The 16,627-nt window shown below is 41.4% G+C and overlaps 2 protein-coding genes and 1 pseudogene across 10 annotated transcripts in view; 1 reads left to right on the top strand and 2 right to left on the bottom strand.

Annotated features, from left to right (window-relative positions):
* LOC112253140 (tetratricopeptide repeat protein 7A-like) overlaps nt 1-12,845 on the bottom strand; it is a 51,879-nt gene extending 39,034 nt beyond the window's left edge. For 2 of the 6 annotated variants that reach the window (XM_042323102.1, XM_042323103.1), the window contains exons 1-2: nt 2,657-2,793; nt 855-1,053 (exon numbers count right to left, since the gene is read on the bottom strand). In XM_042323102.1, coding sequence (XP_042179036.1) covers nt 855-1,053; nt 2,657-2,713 — 256 coding nt within the window. In that variant the 5' untranslated portion in view covers nt 2,714-2,793. Of the gene's footprint in view, nt 1-854; nt 1,054-2,463; nt 2,794-12,600 lie in introns of those variants that run through there. The other 4 variants (XM_042323105.1, XM_042323111.1, XM_042323110.1 and 1 more) reach the window with 3 other exon arrangements.
* LOC112250409 (multiple coagulation factor deficiency protein 2 homolog) lies at nt 2,861-6,907 on the top strand. 4 transcript variants are annotated; one of them, XM_024420565.2, is made up of 4 exons: nt 2,863-2,972; nt 3,332-3,544; nt 6,006-6,165; nt 6,281-6,906. In XM_024420565.2, exons 2-4 carry the CDS (start codon nt 3,378-3,380, stop codon nt 6,410-6,412), a joined length of 459 nt encoding a protein of 152 aa, XP_024276333.1. In that variant the 5' UTR covers nt 2,863-2,972; nt 3,332-3,377; the 3' UTR covers nt 6,413-6,906. The 4 variants fall into 4 exon arrangements, with proteins under 4 accessions (XP_024276586.1, XP_024276333.1, XP_024276504.1 ...); XM_024420736.2 differs by having other exon boundaries at nt 2,882-2,972; nt 3,336-3,544; nt 6,281-6,907; XM_024420653.2 differs by having other exon boundaries at nt 2,900-2,972; nt 3,309-3,544; nt 6,281-6,907.
* Nucleotides 9,801-10,998, bottom strand: LOC121847420 (annotated as a pseudogene).
* Nucleotides 12,846-16,627: the final 3,782 nt, after the last annotated feature.

Below are 16,627 nucleotides of genomic sequence, written 5' to 3'. Positions count from 1 at the left end.
ACAAATCAGTTTCACTGGGAGCGTTAATGTGGTGCATAACTTCTATGAATTATTCAGGAGAGGAACAAATCCTCTACATAGCATCTGGATAAAGTGACATTATTTTCAACACACTGTTGTAATCTCCAAACTTCCTGGTCAGAGACTGATTATGATGTCACCATTGTCTTGAATTGCAACAACTAGGGACAGTTTCAAGACAGAGGGAAAACTGTCACTGTCAAGGCAGACAGCAGGCCAGCTAGGGATGACTTGAATTCTACACACTTTAGTCTAGAATAACACATTAAGAGTTCTGTACACTTGCAAACATGTTGAAAACAGTTTCAGGTGGGCAGTGGGCACTCCATTCAGCCAATAATATATTTGGTTATTGACACAATAACAGTGGCAAGCAGCAAGGTCATGTGCCATGTCACCTTACCCCATGTTTATTTTAGCCAGGTGAGGTAATTAGCTACATTAGCCTACCTACTGAGTGTTTGAGTGGTGTGCTTGAATATATAGGCTCACATACATTGAAAAGAATAAAAAGGACAAAGAATTACAGTGATAGTGACAACCAGTTAATACATGTTCATTACAACATGTTCTGTGTTTTGAACATTGTCCATTGAGAAGTGTATGGTATTGATGTAGACAACGAACAGCTTCAGATACGCCCAAACTGCAGTAAAGTTGTTCATGGTTTGCAGAGTAGGGGAATGACATTGAGCTTACTTGCAGAGTACCAAGTCCAACACATGCGGAACTATTGCCATCCCTGCCCGGACATGTCACAAAAACTTACTGAGAAAAAAAAGAAAAAACTATACAAAAATCCAACAGGTAGTCAGTCAGTCACCAGCACTCACCGTCTTCGTGAAATCGTGCGGCCACTAGTTGCTCTACGATAGGGGGTATCTTGTCCCACTGGCACTCAGCTCTGTAGCGGTCGATCTCCGCTTCCAGACGGTATTGCGAGAAGGAGACCCTGCTGGTTGCCATGCCCGCTCTAGATCCCGATCTGTCTCGGTGACCGTACTCCCCTGATACCCGGGGAGTAACTGCGGACTGATAAACAGAACACGAAAAAAGTGTCATGTAATCTATGAGCATGTGCTGCTGCCCTACCTTCCCTTATACACATTATTGGTGGACATGTCAAAATAATACTTGACCACAATGTATTCTTAAATAGCACACACAAACAAAATGAGTTTTAAACAAACTCAAGATACTATTGTACAGGTGATTCAGTTTGAGGATGAGATAGGAAAACGTGTGTATACCCATTGTGTGATTTTTTTATATATTTTTTTACTTTCGTAGACTCAGATTTGTTTATATTTCATAATAACTATCTATTCAATGAATTAGCTTATTATATAGCCAGTCGATATATATATAACTCATTGGAGTCGACTCTACCCTTATATGATTGTATTTATTTTGCATACAATAGGCCAACACAGCGCAAAGATTTTAGGAAACAATAATGCTTGTCGAAGTATTTGTTTTGCCTATTTACGCTACAACCCATTTTCTATCATATATGCTACTGTAAAGCGTTTGTATTGAAGTGCATTTTGTCCTTGATAACCCGTCCTAGATTTTCCTTCAAAAGCTTTCCCTAACTAGATCAATTAGCCTACTGGGATTAACGCTAATAGCCTACCAGAGTTCAGAGTGTTTAGATAAAACAGTAACATTCAAACTGTGGATCTGAGACACACTGGTGGCAAATTATTATTCATGATTTTACCGCAGTATATGTCAAATCCCTCAATAAATCCCAAGTAGGCTACTGTATTTAAAATGTCAGTTCTCAACTATTTTAATTGACCGACTTCAGGATTTGGGACTATAGGTAGCTAAATTTACATTGGCCATATGGTCTGCTCAGACAATTCAGCACTGCACGGTAACGCGTGACTGACGGAATACGCCTCGATCACACCGACTTTTTTTTTTTTGCGTTTTGGTACCAGAAGTACATTCATTTCCAATGGAACGCTACGTTTGCTTTGAAGCATTGCGTTGCAGAGCCAGTTGCAGTGCGTTCTGAGTGGTACATACATTGGATTTGTCGAATATATGCATCAAATTGTATCCGTAAACGGCTTGACAGAAATTATAGCAGAAGGTGAATTTTTGTTGCACACATATCCAGATGATGCTGCGTGCTATTTTTGCCCAATGACACTGTAGATGTGATCGAGGCGTACACACTTTACATGTTCTACAAACTGATTACAAAAATGTATACATTTAATTGGCGCATGCCTTATTTGTGAGTAAGGGGCGGGACGAACACATTCAGCAGTCCAATGGTGGTCGTACAGTAAAGTTCATTGAATGTTACAACATACAATATTTGTGAATTAAAAAAAATATTACAACAAATATATATATCTATACACTATATGGGAATTATTATTTTATCGACCATTTGTCAAGAATATAATACATTATTTCATATACCTTGACCTGGTGGCAGAACACATTTTAGCAACCATAGTTTCACAGGACGGCTGCTAAATCGTCTTTCACAACAGCATTACAAAACGACAGTTCGAGGCACTTGACTAGCTAACACAGCAAACTAGTGCTTAGGTCAAGTGCATTACCTACGAATACAAGCTATCACAGGACAGTTTTCTATATCTAATCCAACCTCAAATCTTCGGAAAATAAATTTGGCGGCTTCATTTTCCCTATGAAAGGTTGACATTTGCTTGTCAGATGTGTTTACTTCTCAAATTCAACGAAACAACCACATTCATGTTCGTGTTTTGGACACTGACAGGTGTCTGGTTGGACTATTGCACGCCTTCAAATCTCTGACGCAAAATGCCGATATCCAATCAGAATTTAGCTGTCGTGTCCATGGGTTGAAAGGTGACTACGGCTCACAGCAATGCCCAAAAAGAGTGAAGCTAGTTAAAATACAAATAGCTCAAGTGAACGGTTCCACGTCTGTTTTTAAGCTTGTGAGTATGCATTTTGATAATTAATATCGCTGAAGATCCAGTTCATTATGGAGGGCTTGTTATCACCGTATTGATTATCTTGCTAAACTAACGGAAGGTCTTGAAAACCTAATAGATTTGTCTAAAGGTGCACTCTGCTAGTATAATTAACGGTAGCCAGCAATGTGTCTGTGTCTACAACATCACTAGTTAGTTTGCATCCCGAACTGTACATATAATAACATATCACTGAAAACAATTAGGCCTATTGCCTGCAAATAATGCAATTCTATTTTATTAATCTTCTCATTCTTCTGCTATCTATGTGTTTCCAAAAATGTTCATATGGGTTCATAGATGGAGCTCTCTTTCTCTCTCAGCTAGCTGCTCTTTCTGGCTGTCTGTGTAGTTACTGTACAGCCCAGAATGGTGTTAAGAGTAAGTGGCAGGAGGAGCGTTGTGTGGGGCTGGCTACTCCTGGTCTCCTGCTTTCTGCTGTCTGTCTGTTCACATGAGCAGGCAGCCCAAGAACACCCACCGGAGATTCACCATCCAAACATGCACCTGGACAAGAACATGGTCCATGACAGAGAGTGAGTACTGGATCGTGTTCACTAGGGTACACTGATCCAAAATGCTTTGCAACAGAACAAAAGCAAACATTTCTTATTGGACAGATAGTACCTTCCTTTTTCTCTCTGTTTCGGAGCATTTTCTTCCATTCTGTGTCTAAAGAACAGGCCACATAATTGTGAATGGGCAGAAAAATGTGCAATACTATTGCCTGCCAAAAGAACAATAGGAGCCAAATTCTGTTTACAAAACAGTAGGAACACCTGCTCTTTCCATTCTATGATTGCTCACGTATCAATGTCACTTGTTAAATCCACTTCAATCAGTGTAGATGAAGGGGAGGAGACCGGTTAACACTAAACAGTTTGCATTGTGTGTCAAGAATGGTCCACCACCCAAAGGACATCCAGCAGCAAGTAGCCTGGTGGGTAGGAGCATTGGGCCAGTAACCGAAAGGTTGCTGGATCGAATCCCCGAGCTGACGAGGTAAAAAACTGTCGTTCTGCCCTTAAACAAGGCAGTTAACTGGGCACAAACAGGGCACAAACAATGTCGAATAAGGCAGCCCCCTGCACCTCTTTGACTCAGAGGGGTTGGGTTAAGTGTGGAATGGAAGATGCATTCAGTTGTACAACCCTTTCCCAACTTGACACAACTAAGCAACCAGTGTCCCTGTGGAACACTTTTGACACTTTATACTCCATGCCCTGACCAATTGAGGCTATTCTGAGAGCAAAAGGGTGTGCAACTCTATATTAGGAAGGTGTTCCTAATGTTTGTTCACTATGTGTGCTCTGTGTGTATGTGTGTATATATATATATTACACTGAACAAAAATATAACCCCACCGCCACAATGGTGCACTCTGTTCACAATGTTGACATCATCAAACCGTTCACCCACACAACGCCATTACACGTGGTCTGCGGTTGTGAGGCCGGTTGGAAGTACTGCCAAAATCTCTAAAACAACTTTGGAGATGGCATATGCTAGAGAAATTAATATTCAATTATCTGGCAAAAGCTCTAGTGGACATTCCTGCAGTCACTAAGCCAATTACATGCCCCCTCAAAACATGAGACATCTGTGCATTTTGTTGTGTGACAAAACTGCACATTTTTAGAGTTGCTTTTTATTGTCCCCAGCACAAGTTGCATCTGTGTAATGATCATGCCGTTTAATCAGCTTCCACTGGTCAGGTGGATGGATTATCTTGGCAAAGGAGAAATACTCACTAACAGGGATGTAAACAAATTTGTGCACAACATTTTTGAGAAATATGTTTTTTTGTGTGCATATGGAACATTTCTGGGATCTTTTATTTCAGCTCATGAAACATGGGACCAACTCTTTACAAGTTGCGTTTATTATATATGTATATATATACAAATGTTTTTGGACACCCCTTCAAATTAGTGGGTTTGGCTTTTTCAGTCACACCCGTTCCTGACAGGCATATAAAATCGAGCACACAGCCATGAAATCTCAGTTGACAAACATTGGCAGTAGAATGGCTTGTACTGAAGAGCTCAGTGACTTTCAAGGTGACACCTTCATAGGATGCCACCTTTCCAACAAGTTTGTCAAATTTCTGCCCTGCTAGAGCTGCCCCCGTCAACTGTAAGTGCTGTTATTCTGAAGTAAAAATGTCTAGGAGCAACAGCGGCGAAGTGGTAGGCCACACAAGCTCACAGAACAAGCTCACAGAACGAGATCACAGAGTGCTGAAGCGCGAAGCACGTAAAATTAATCTGTCCTCGGTTGCAAAACTCGACCAAGTTCCAAACTGCCTCTGGAAGCAACGTCCGCACAATAACTGTTCATTGGAAGCTTCATGAAATGGGTTTCCATGGCCGAGCAGCTGCACACAAGCTTAAGATCACAATGCCACGCATACAGTGACATTCTAGATGATTCTGTGCTTCCAACTTTGTGGCAACCGTTTGGTTTTTCCTGTTTCAGCATGACAATGTCCCTGTGCACAAAGCGAGGTCCATACAGAAACGGTTTGTCGAGATCAGTGTGGAAGAACTTGACTGGCCCCCACAGAGCCCTGACCTCAACCTCATCGAACACTTTTGGGATGAAGTGGAACGCCGACTGCGAGCCAGGCCTAATCGCCCAACATCCAGTGCCCGACTTCACTAATGCTCTTGTGGCTGAATGGAAGCAAATCCCCGCAGCAAGGTTCCAACATCTAGTGGAAAGCCTTTCTAGAAAAGTAGAGGCTGTTACAGCAGCAAAGGGTGGACCAACTTCATATTAATGCCCATGATTTTGTAATGCGATGTTTGACAAGCAGGTGTCCACATACTTGGTGTATATTGTCCAAACATCTCACTACGGCACCAAAACCCTGAGCTCAAACAGTCTCTCAGCCTAAGTCTCCCAGACGCTTGAATTACAGCTTTACCTTGGCTGACAGTATATGCTTGGTTAATGCACTGACCAGTGTCTCTTCTATGCCCTGTCGGTGTATAGACACATCATGGAGCATCTGGAAGGTGTGATTGACAAGCCTGAGTCAGATATGTTGCCACAGGAGCTGCAGTTGCACTACTTTAAGATGCATGACTATGATGGCAACAACTTACTGGATGGGCTGGAGTTGGCCACAGCCATCACTCATGTACACAAAGAGGTATGTGTAATTGCAAATGATATCAACAGCCAATGATGCCACATACTGTAACGCATTTTATTCACCTATGTACACACACTCATGTACAGTATATGCGTTTTCCACCTTTCTGCAGGAAAGAGGAGAGGAAAGCCAGCCTATGAAAGAGGAAGACCTCATAAGCCTTATAGATGACGTTCTAAGGGACGATGACAAAAACAACGATGGGTACATAGACTACGCCGAGTTTGCCAAGTCCCTGGAGTAGAGGAGAGACGCTGCCTAACTGCTGAGACCTCTCTCTCAGTGCACTGCACATAACCACGCCACTTTCCATCTCAAAGCAAAATCTCTTGTTTATTTACCTGAGGCAGTGTACATGTCTCACGCTCTCTGTGGTGCTATCACTATCCTTTATCCATCCAGACAGCATACCAGGGGTGGACAAACTTTTTGGCTCGAGGTCCACATCGGGAGTTTGAAATTCAACGGAGGGCTGCACAGATTTATTTTGGAACTGATTTTCGGGTTAGCAAAAGGGCAGTAATTTAGAAGTTATAATGGCCCTATATATTTTCATCTAATTTTAACCCAAAATACCCCCCCTTGAAATCACCCCTGAGATAGATACAGCTGAACTCGGAAGTTTACATACACCTTCGCCAAATACATTTAAACTCAGTTTTTCACAATTCCTGACATTTAATCCTAGTAGAAATGATCTGTTTTAGGTCAGTTATTTATGATCACCACTTTATTTTAAGAATGTGAAATGTCAGAATAATAGGAGAGAACTATTTATTTCAGCTTTTATTTCTTTCATCACATACCCAGTGGGTCAGAAGTTTACATACAATCAATTAGTATTTGGTAGCATTGCCTTTTAATTGTTTAACTTGGGTCAAACATGTCAGGTAGCCTTCCACAAGCTTCTCACAATAAGTTGGGTGCATTTTGGCCCATTCCTCCTGACAGAGCTGGTGTAACTGAGTCAGTTTTGTAGGCCTCCTTGCTCACACACGCTTTTTCAGTTCTGCCCACAAATTTTGTATGGGATTGAGGTCGGGGCTTTGTGATGGCCACTCCAATACATTGACTTTGTTGTCCTTAAGCCATTTTGCCACAACTTTGGAAGTATGCTTTGGGTCATTGTTTATTTGAAAGACCCATTTGCAACCAAGCTTTAACTTCCTGACTGATGTCTTGAGATGTTGCTTCAATATATCCACATTATTTTCCGTCCTCATGATGCCATCTATTTTGTGAAAAGCACCAGTCCTTCCTGCAGCAAAGCACCCCCACAACATGATGCTGCCACCCCCGTGCTTCACGGTTGGGATGGTGTTCTTTGGCTTGCAAGCCTCCCCCTTTTTCCTCCAAACATAAGGATGGTTATTATGGCCAAACAGTTCTATTTTTGTTTCATCAGACCAGAGGACATTTCTCCAAAAAGTACAATCTTTGTTTCCATGTGCAGTTGCAAACTGTAGTCTGGCTTTTCTATGGCGGTTTTGGAGCAGTAGGTTCTTCCTTGCTGAGTGGCCTTTCAGGTTTTGTCGATATAGGACTCGTTTTACTGTGGATATAAATACTTTTGTACCCGTTTCCTCCAGCATCTTCACAAGGTCCTTTGCTACTGTTCTGGGATTGATTTGCACTTTTCGCACCAAAGTACTTTCATCTCTGAGACAGAACGCTTCTCCTTCCTGAGACGTATGGTGGCTGCGTGGTCCCATGGTGTTTATACTTGCGTACTATTGTTTGTACAGATGAACGTGGTACCTTCAGGCGTTTGGAAATGACTCCCAAGGATGAAGCATACTTGTGGTCTACAATTTTGTTTTTGAGGTCTTGGCTGATTTCTTTTGATTTTCCCATGATGTCAAGCAAAGAGGCACTGAGTTTGACGGTAGGCCTTGAAATGTATCTATAGGTACATCTCCAATTGACTCAAATCATGTCAATTAGCCTATCAGAAGCTTCTAAAGCCATGACATCATTTTCTGGAATTTTCCAAGCTGTTTAAAGGCACAGTCAACTTAGTGTATGTAAACTTCTGGCCCACTGGAATTGTGATACAGTGAAATCTGTCTGTCTAAACAATTATTGGAAAAATTACTTGTGTCATGCACAAAGTAGATTTCCTAACCGACTTGCCAAAACTATAGTTTGTTAACAAGAAATTTGCGGAGTCGTCGAAAAACAAGGTTAATTGACTCCAACCTAAGTGTATGTAAGCTTCCAACTTCAACTGTGTGTATATATATTTATTATTATTATTATTATTATTACAGAAACTGCCAAGTTTGTCTGCTGTATGCTCACAACTAAATGAGTTCAGTCATGTTGGAATTTAATATTTACCTAAGTGATGCCTTGCTGTAAGATTATGGACCAAAATATTTAAGTTAGGCCATTAACGACAACTGCCTGTGGTCTTTAACTTTAAGTGTGGCCTTTACTATTACTCATAGTGGGAATTATACGGCTCAGAAGCAGCCTAATGTACCAGAGAATATATACAATAGTGTGGGAATGGCAAAGCAGGTTTGGAGGATTTGTCTGATCACAGAAACACGCTATGAACAGTGTTGCGTACAGTTGGAACAAAACGGAAGACAGTGTTTTGAAACAGAGGAAGTAATACCTCGGCTAGTCCTATAAGTATGCTCATTCTTGTTTTCAACACACTTTCTCCCACGTTACAGGCCTGGTTCTGGTCAAACACAGGCAATAACAAATTAGTACTTTTTCTGCTAATCACTACATGCATCCCTAACGTGGTCTGTTACCCACCTACCTGAATGCTCAACTCAGCTTCCAGTTCAATCTGAATGTAATACCGGAGCTGTGTTGTGCTGCGCATTGTGATTTCTTTGTCACTGGATTCAGTTGACTTGCAGCACTGTGAGATCTCTGGTTGATGCCATTACTCAAGGGACAACTTAATTTGACAGATGTGCTATAAGTAGAATGCATGGTTGTGTTGCTATAAATGTTAGCTGCCTATTGAAGTGACAATGTTATGTGTAGGTACACCTCACTTGATTTTTTTTTTCCCCTCATGAGATGCATTGCTTTCAAACAGCTACAGATCATTAGAAGGTTACCAGGTCTTGTGTTATAAGGCCCAGATCTATATTGAACCCATAACATTTCTAATACTGAAAAAGTATTTGTTACAAAAGAGTTCTATTTTTGTCATTTGGTGTTGGTTGTTCAGTGAAATCAGTTTTATTTGAATAGAAATGTGTAATTGAACGCTATAAAATGTTAAAAGATTAGACAGATGCAACGGTGTTGTCTGTGTAATATACTTTTAATAAACAAATATGGAAGTATTCTCTGATGTAGTTATGTTGAGTATGTTTCAGTGGCATTCACACTGGCCTTTTGGAGCATGTTAGTGCAGTTCACTCTGAGGTAAAGTTTGAATGGGTTCTTAAGCACTTGTAAATTTGTAACATTGTACTAATTTGAATTTGATAACATATCAAACAAATTGCAGAAAAACATATAATTTAACATCATACGAAATGGATGACATTGTGCACAATTTCCGGGGACCAGTTTTGAATCATGAGTGCTACTTTCAAAACCACTGGATGAAATTATACAAAAACTTTTCTAGCACCACTTTAACATAAACAAACAAATCACTCCCAATACACACTTTATTTACTGTGAGAATACAAAATAGAGTGTTAGGAGAAAGATGCTGCTATTTAGATGACCTACAAATGTCTCTGTTAGGCAACCTTGAACTTTTAACCTGCTAGTTACAGAACATGTGACGTGCAATGGAAGGTATTCAAGGGGTGAAAGAGTGAAGTCATTCTCACTATTCTCTACATTCTTCATGTTCCTTAGTTCCGATCACTGCACAGATACAACAAATATGTATTGTGCAATGAATAACTGTTAATTCTTCTAAAACCACAGCCTATCTACCTCCGTATGTAAAAGTTGCCCTTTTGTTAGTTCCAGTGAGAGGCAGGATCTAGAGCAGTCATGGAGGTCAGGGAGAACACAGGCGTGGCCAGGTTGCTGGGTGGGGCTCCAATGTTCCGTAGCGGGCTGTACCACTCCTCAAGCTGGCGGGGGGCGGGGGGGCGGGGCTGTAGTGGGTCTGTAGGACAGTGACACTGGCTGGTTGAGCCTGTGTGGTGGGGGTGGGAGTGGGAGTAACCACCTGGGGGCAGCATAGACGGGGACCGGGGGATATGGTGAGCCAGGGAGTGAGGGTAGTACTGGCAGGTTTATCCCTGTGGACTGAACACACATGCAGCCCAACAGTGCACCGTGCCCTGTCATCATGCCCATTGGCAAGACCTTTTGAGACCCACACTCCTGCCTGCGGTATTTGACACGTCGATTTTGTAACCATACCTGTCAGATACAATAAGAAATAAGACTTAAGTAGGTTGAATTCGAGATTTGACAATTTTATAGGATAATTGATAATAAGTTAAGTATGTCACAGTCTTTTGTAAATTAAAACCTTTTGTAAATTAAAACTGTTTGAGTTAGTAATTGCAAGCATTATCAACCCCCCCCACAGGATAAATATTGCTTTCAAATGTCTTTTTACTGTTTTATTTCTTTACTTACCTACACACACACAAACCTTTTTTTCGCACCATTGGCTAGAGCCTGTAAGTAAGCATTTCACTGTAAACCTGTTGTATTTGGCTCACGTGACAAATAAACTTTGATTTGATTTAATACAATCTGCGTGGACTGATAAATAGGCTTAGGCCCAATGACCTGTATGAGTGCTTCACTGAGTTTGGTGAGCTGCGCTAGTTCCTCACGGCAGTAGATGTCGGGGTAGTGGTTCTGTCCAAACACCATCCAGCTGGTCCAGCTGCTTGTGACTGAAGGTGGTGCAATAGCGCCTGTGCACTGGGGACGGGTAGGCGCTCCCACGCCTGCTGAGGCCTACGGCCTTTTCTGACTGGGCTGCCCACATCTGTGGTCGGGATGAGGATAGGTTGAATGTGTGAGGACTTTGAATGGATGCTGCAAAGGCAATCCGTCTGACTTGAATTAAACTGTAAGTTCTGGCTGAGCTTCTTTATTATACTCTCTAGTTCAGGTTTCATGACGTAGGCTGGCCAGGCCTATAGGCCGACTTGTGTTTCACGTTCACCATATAGGAAGTCGGCAACATTTGTAAGGACACATTTCACTGAGGACTGTGCTTCAAAAAAAGAGGGATTACATGACCTTATCTTTCCCATCAACCTCGGGCAACCTAATAGCCACAAGGCTTTGCTGACCAAATCCAATCTCGTGAGAAAGAGATACCAGAGATGTGGGGATTTAACCAAGATTAAGTTAACAAAAGATAACAGTGACTAATTTGGTTGTCAAATTGGTTGACATAGTTGACTGGCTGTACACGTTACACTGGATGGTGAACAGACAGAATTAACAGGGAACTGGCCAAAATAGTATTTTGTATTTTATTTGTAACATTTTTGTTGGTATTCTTTCTCAATCTTTTTCATGAAAGTCCAGAAATATAATGGAATTTAATATAAAGTACCTACATTGTTTATTAACTAATACTACAGCATCAATTCATACTATTAACATGTAATTCAGGCAGATATTAATGAAAGGCCTACGACAATTTATTAGTTTGTTATTAATATTATAATATCATCATACAACTTTGACTGATACAATACAATTTTGACCACAATTTTTTTCCTAGAGCTGACAGCGGTAATATCAGAACTACACTCCTGCTTACTCCCGACACCATCCGCGGATGACTTTCCCAGGGCCATCTTCACCAGTGTGGTCTGTGATGCTACAGTCAGGAGCGTGTCGCGGTAGGGGATTTTGCTATAGGACCGTTAAGGTACCCCCGTCGAGAGTGATACAAGTCGTCTCACTCAAGTTCTTATGTCACCTGGATAACAGGTGACTCACAGGCCCGCCGGACTGACCTGGTTATGTATCCTGCCCTTTTATTCGGAGATTAGCTTTATGTGGTGCCGTTAGGCTTGTTTCGGGATCTTAGATAATATCAATCAGATTTAGAGTACCTTCTGCTTTACTTTCTCTTTCCCTTTGTATGCTCCTATATCTAGACTCACGCAAGCTATACCTTAGTTACGATTTACAGTCTATGTCCGTCGACTAATACTACTTGAGTATTAATATAGAGGATACCTGTTACAATAAAATGATTATTCTGTCCAAACCATCATATTGTCTTTAGTGTAGAAACTAGACTTGTTCCCCTAGATTGGGAGTGTCAGAGGTGTTCTCTCCCCTAGAGTTTTGGGTCTAGCTTCTACTTTTTATTCAATGTTTGCAATTCACACAGTTGTACACATTATTACAGTTTCTTTTTGGTCCTTAATCAATCACATCAACAATCATCAAAACACTTACTACTATTAATGCCTTATATATGTATTACAACAAGCAGTTAATTACCTTAGAGCAGGTTGACCTGGTTGGTTTCCAAAGAGTATGTTCTTCCACTCGCAATTTCTCCAGAGGCTTATCCAATCACTCAGTATCTGTTTCTCCTACTAGAAGTTTGTACTATGATTCGCTGAATCTTGTTAAAAGGCTGTGTCGACATCAAGACCCTTCGTATCTCCATTTATTCATTTATCATTGCAGTTGTGCCTATGTCCACTAAGAGGTGAGAACCTACACCGTCTGTCCATGAGAGTGTGCTGGGGAGACTGTGCTCCTTACAGAGTAGTCCCTCCCCAGCACACTATCATGTCCTCTTTCGTCTTGATTTACAGTTTGTTTTAATCGCTTTGGAACTATTTTCACAAGTATGTGGTGAATTTTCGTACAAAGCTACAAACTGGTAACACTTGTAACAGTCTTACATTCAAAACCATTCATTTTGTTTGTAGACATCTTTCGTCACACCACCGTTGATCCAAAATATAAGTTTACTGTGAAATATAATGAGTACATTGATTTAATCACCAAAACTCAACATAATGATATCTTCTCAATTTAGTTATTTTAACAACCAGTTAATCTATTTTTTGCTGGTCTCTGGGGAGATAAATCTAGCTTGCTAAATCGGCCATTGGCTAGGCCATCAGAAGCTAGATCAGAAGCTAGATAAAGGCATCTGCCATTCAACTGAATTAAGGCAACAATTTGGAGTGACAGTGGAATCAACCAATCACATTTTGACTTCATGGGTGGGATAAAAAAACATGAGCTGGCACACACCCAGAGAAAATTATTGTATGTAGAGATGCTGACTTAGGTGATTAAACTATAAGCTATAAAAATAAAAACTCACACACTCATATATATATATATATACAGTATATCACAAAAGTGAGTACACCCCTCACATTTTTGAAAATATTTTAGTTTAACTTTTCATGTGACAACACTGAAGAAATGACACTTTGCTACAATGTAAAGTAGTGAGTGTACAGCTTGTATAACAATGTAAATTTGCTGTCCCCTCAAAATAACTCAATACACAGAAATTAATGTCTAAACCGCTGGCAACAAAAGTGAGTACACCCCTAAGTGAAAATGTCCAAATTGGGCCCAATTAGCCATTTTCCCTCCCGGCGTCATGTGACTCGTTAGTGTTTACAAGGTCTCAGGTGTGAATGGGGAGCAGGTGTGTTAAATTTGGTGTCATCGCTTTCACTCTCCCTCATACTGACTGGCCACTGGAAGTTCAACATGGCACCTCATGGCAAAGAACTCTCTGAGGATCTGAAAAAAAGAATTGTTCCTCTACATAAAGATGGCCTGGGCTATAAGAAGATTGCCAAGACCCTGAAACTGAGCTGCAGCACGGTGGCCAAGACCATACAGCGGTTTAACTGGACAGGTTCCACTCAGAACAGGCCTCGCCATGGTCACCCAAAAAGTTGAGTGCACGTGCTCAGCGTCATATCCAGAGGTTGTCTTTGGGAAATAGATGTATGAGTGCTGCCAGCATTGCTGCAGAGGTTGAAGGGGTGGGGGGTCAGCCTGTCAGTGCTCAGACCATACGCCGTACACTGCATGAAATTGGTCTGCATGGCTGTCGTCCCAGAAGGAAGCCTCTTCTAAAGATGATGCACAAGAAAGCCTGCAAACAGTTTGCTGAAGACAAGCAGACGAAGGACATGGATTACTGGAACCATGTCCTGTGGTCTGATGAGACCAAGATAAACTTATTTGGTTCAGATGGTGTCAAGCGTGTGTGGCGGCAACCAGGTGAGGAGTACAAAGACAAGTGTGTCTTGCCGACAGTCAAGCATGGTGGTGGGAGTGTCATGGTCTGGGGCTGCATGAGTGCTGCCGGCACTGGGGAGCTACAGTTCATTGAGGGAACCATGAATGCCAACATGTACTGTGACATACTGAAGCATGTCCCTTCGGAGACTGGGCTGCAGGGCAGTATTCCAACATGATAACGACCCCAAACACACCTCCAAGACGACCACTGCCTTGCTAAATAAGCTGAGGGTAAAGGTGATGGACTGGCCAAGCATGTCTCCAGACCTAAACCCTATTGAGCATCTGTGGGGCATCCTGTTGGGGAATAATCAGAATTGGTGGGTAACATAGATAAGATGTTTTATTTTCATGATATGCTTATGAGTTATTTCTCATAAGAATGTATTTTGTTGTACTATAGTGGTGGCCATTGGCAGTTATCTGTTCTATGTCAAGACTAAGTTGCATGGGCCGCAGAGAGGGGAGATCTTTTGCTCCATTGTGTCTGTGTGCCAGTCACTCCCTACTTTTCCCATCAGGGAGAGGAGGATGGCAGTGTCTGGAATCATTCTATGCTCCCCGTGAGCTTGTCCAGGATTGGTTGTATTTAGAATTGGTTGTATCTAAATGACAATTTGTTTTATGCCTGTTGATATGGAGGATTGGTTTATGGTTTCGGGGTTTGAGTAAGGAGACAAAGCTGAACGATTTATTATGTCTATGCTGTCTGACTATGTGTGTTCTTTGCTATTAAAGGATCTTAGTTGCAATGTAGGGGGGGCTCTCAGAGAATTCATTGATAGACACTGAATTGATCTGAGAGTCACAGGGTTGTGATAGAGCTCATATAATTAAAGATGGACTTTGATAACTAACTCTGACTTGTGTTGTGGTTTGCTCCCATGATTTGGTAAAAAGAGGAAATTTCCACGACATTTGGCGACGAGGATGGGATGTGAATCTTCACCCGGTGACCGTTCCTACGATCTAGGTAAATAAATCGTGCACGAGGGATCCCCTAAACTTGGGATCTCAGGGGAAACCACACTTCGGGAACGAAGCAGATGGACCAACCTTTGATCTAAGAGGAAGCGAGCCGAGTGGATACCACATTTCGAACTGAGCTTTTTTTAAAGAAAAAGGTGAGCGAACCACACACAGATTTTGAAGTCAAGTTTTTTAATTATGCCTGTTACGTATACTCTGAGCGTGAATTCCTTTGTAAGGAAGGCACCTTGGCGGCGTAAGCAGGGCCGAGTCAGAGGAGAGTAATCTGGGGGTTTTGTGGACTCAAAAGATACTCTGCACTGTCCGGTTGCCAGTGACCAAGAGCCCTCCTGACACTGAATTGATCACAGTGGGGATTTGGTGAGGTCGTCTGTCGGGGTGAAGGGCCAGGGGGTCTGTGTGTTCTAGGTGAATCACGCCACTTGGTGAAGCCCTATTGGAAGAAGGACCTCATTCTGTGCGTCTGTGTGATTTGTCTAAGTGACCCTCAGATGTGGTGAATTCCAATTATTTTAAATGTGCTAGCCAGGTATGCCCTGGGTTACTCTGTGTGAGTATTTTGTTATGGGATCACTAGGTAATAGTTGTCGGACCGTTCTGTGTGAGCGGGGTAGGGTTGACTCTGTGTGGGCAAACCTTTTTTCTGATGTTCTGTGTGGACGTCTGACCAATCCTGTGTGGATGATCCTGAAAGTTCTGTGTGAGTACCTAAGATTTCTTAAGTTTTATATGGATTCTGTGAATTATTTGAAATTATGATCAATTGTATGTGTATATAATCAATTACTAGAGATTTGATAAAGTAATGCTGAGAATGATTAGATACAATTTAAACCACCCATTCGTAGACGTACGTAGGTTTTGAGTTGGTATCTTAAATGGATAATTTGATAAAGATTAAGTTTTTAAGCACTATTTAAATAATCTACAAAATCTGGGAAATTGAGCTCTAGAAACTGATTTAGAGTGTCCACTTTTGGTTATCTTAGCCTAACGATGTAACGATAAAACGCATATTGGATTATCTCCGTCTGGGTGAAACATTTTAAATTTAACTGCCCTTAAAAAGATAGGGCTGACTACTGCCCCCTTTGGAGGAATTGCGTGCCCATAGTAAACAGAAAGAAAATCTGTCAAAAATTGCTAATATATGCATATAATTATTATTATTGAATAGAAAACACTCTAAAGCTTCTAAAACCGTTCAAATTATGTCTCTATGTAAAGCAGAACTCTCAGGGCAGCCATT

Source organism: Oncorhynchus tshawytscha, linkage group LG01 (assembly GCF_018296145.1).
Source record: "Oncorhynchus tshawytscha isolate Ot180627B linkage group LG01, Otsh_v2.0, whole genome shotgun sequence".
NCBI lineage: Eukaryota > Metazoa > Chordata > Actinopteri > Salmoniformes > Salmonidae > Oncorhynchus > Oncorhynchus tshawytscha.
Note: the sequence above shows the minus strand (reverse complement) of the source record. Positions and strands in the feature narration are given on the sequence as shown.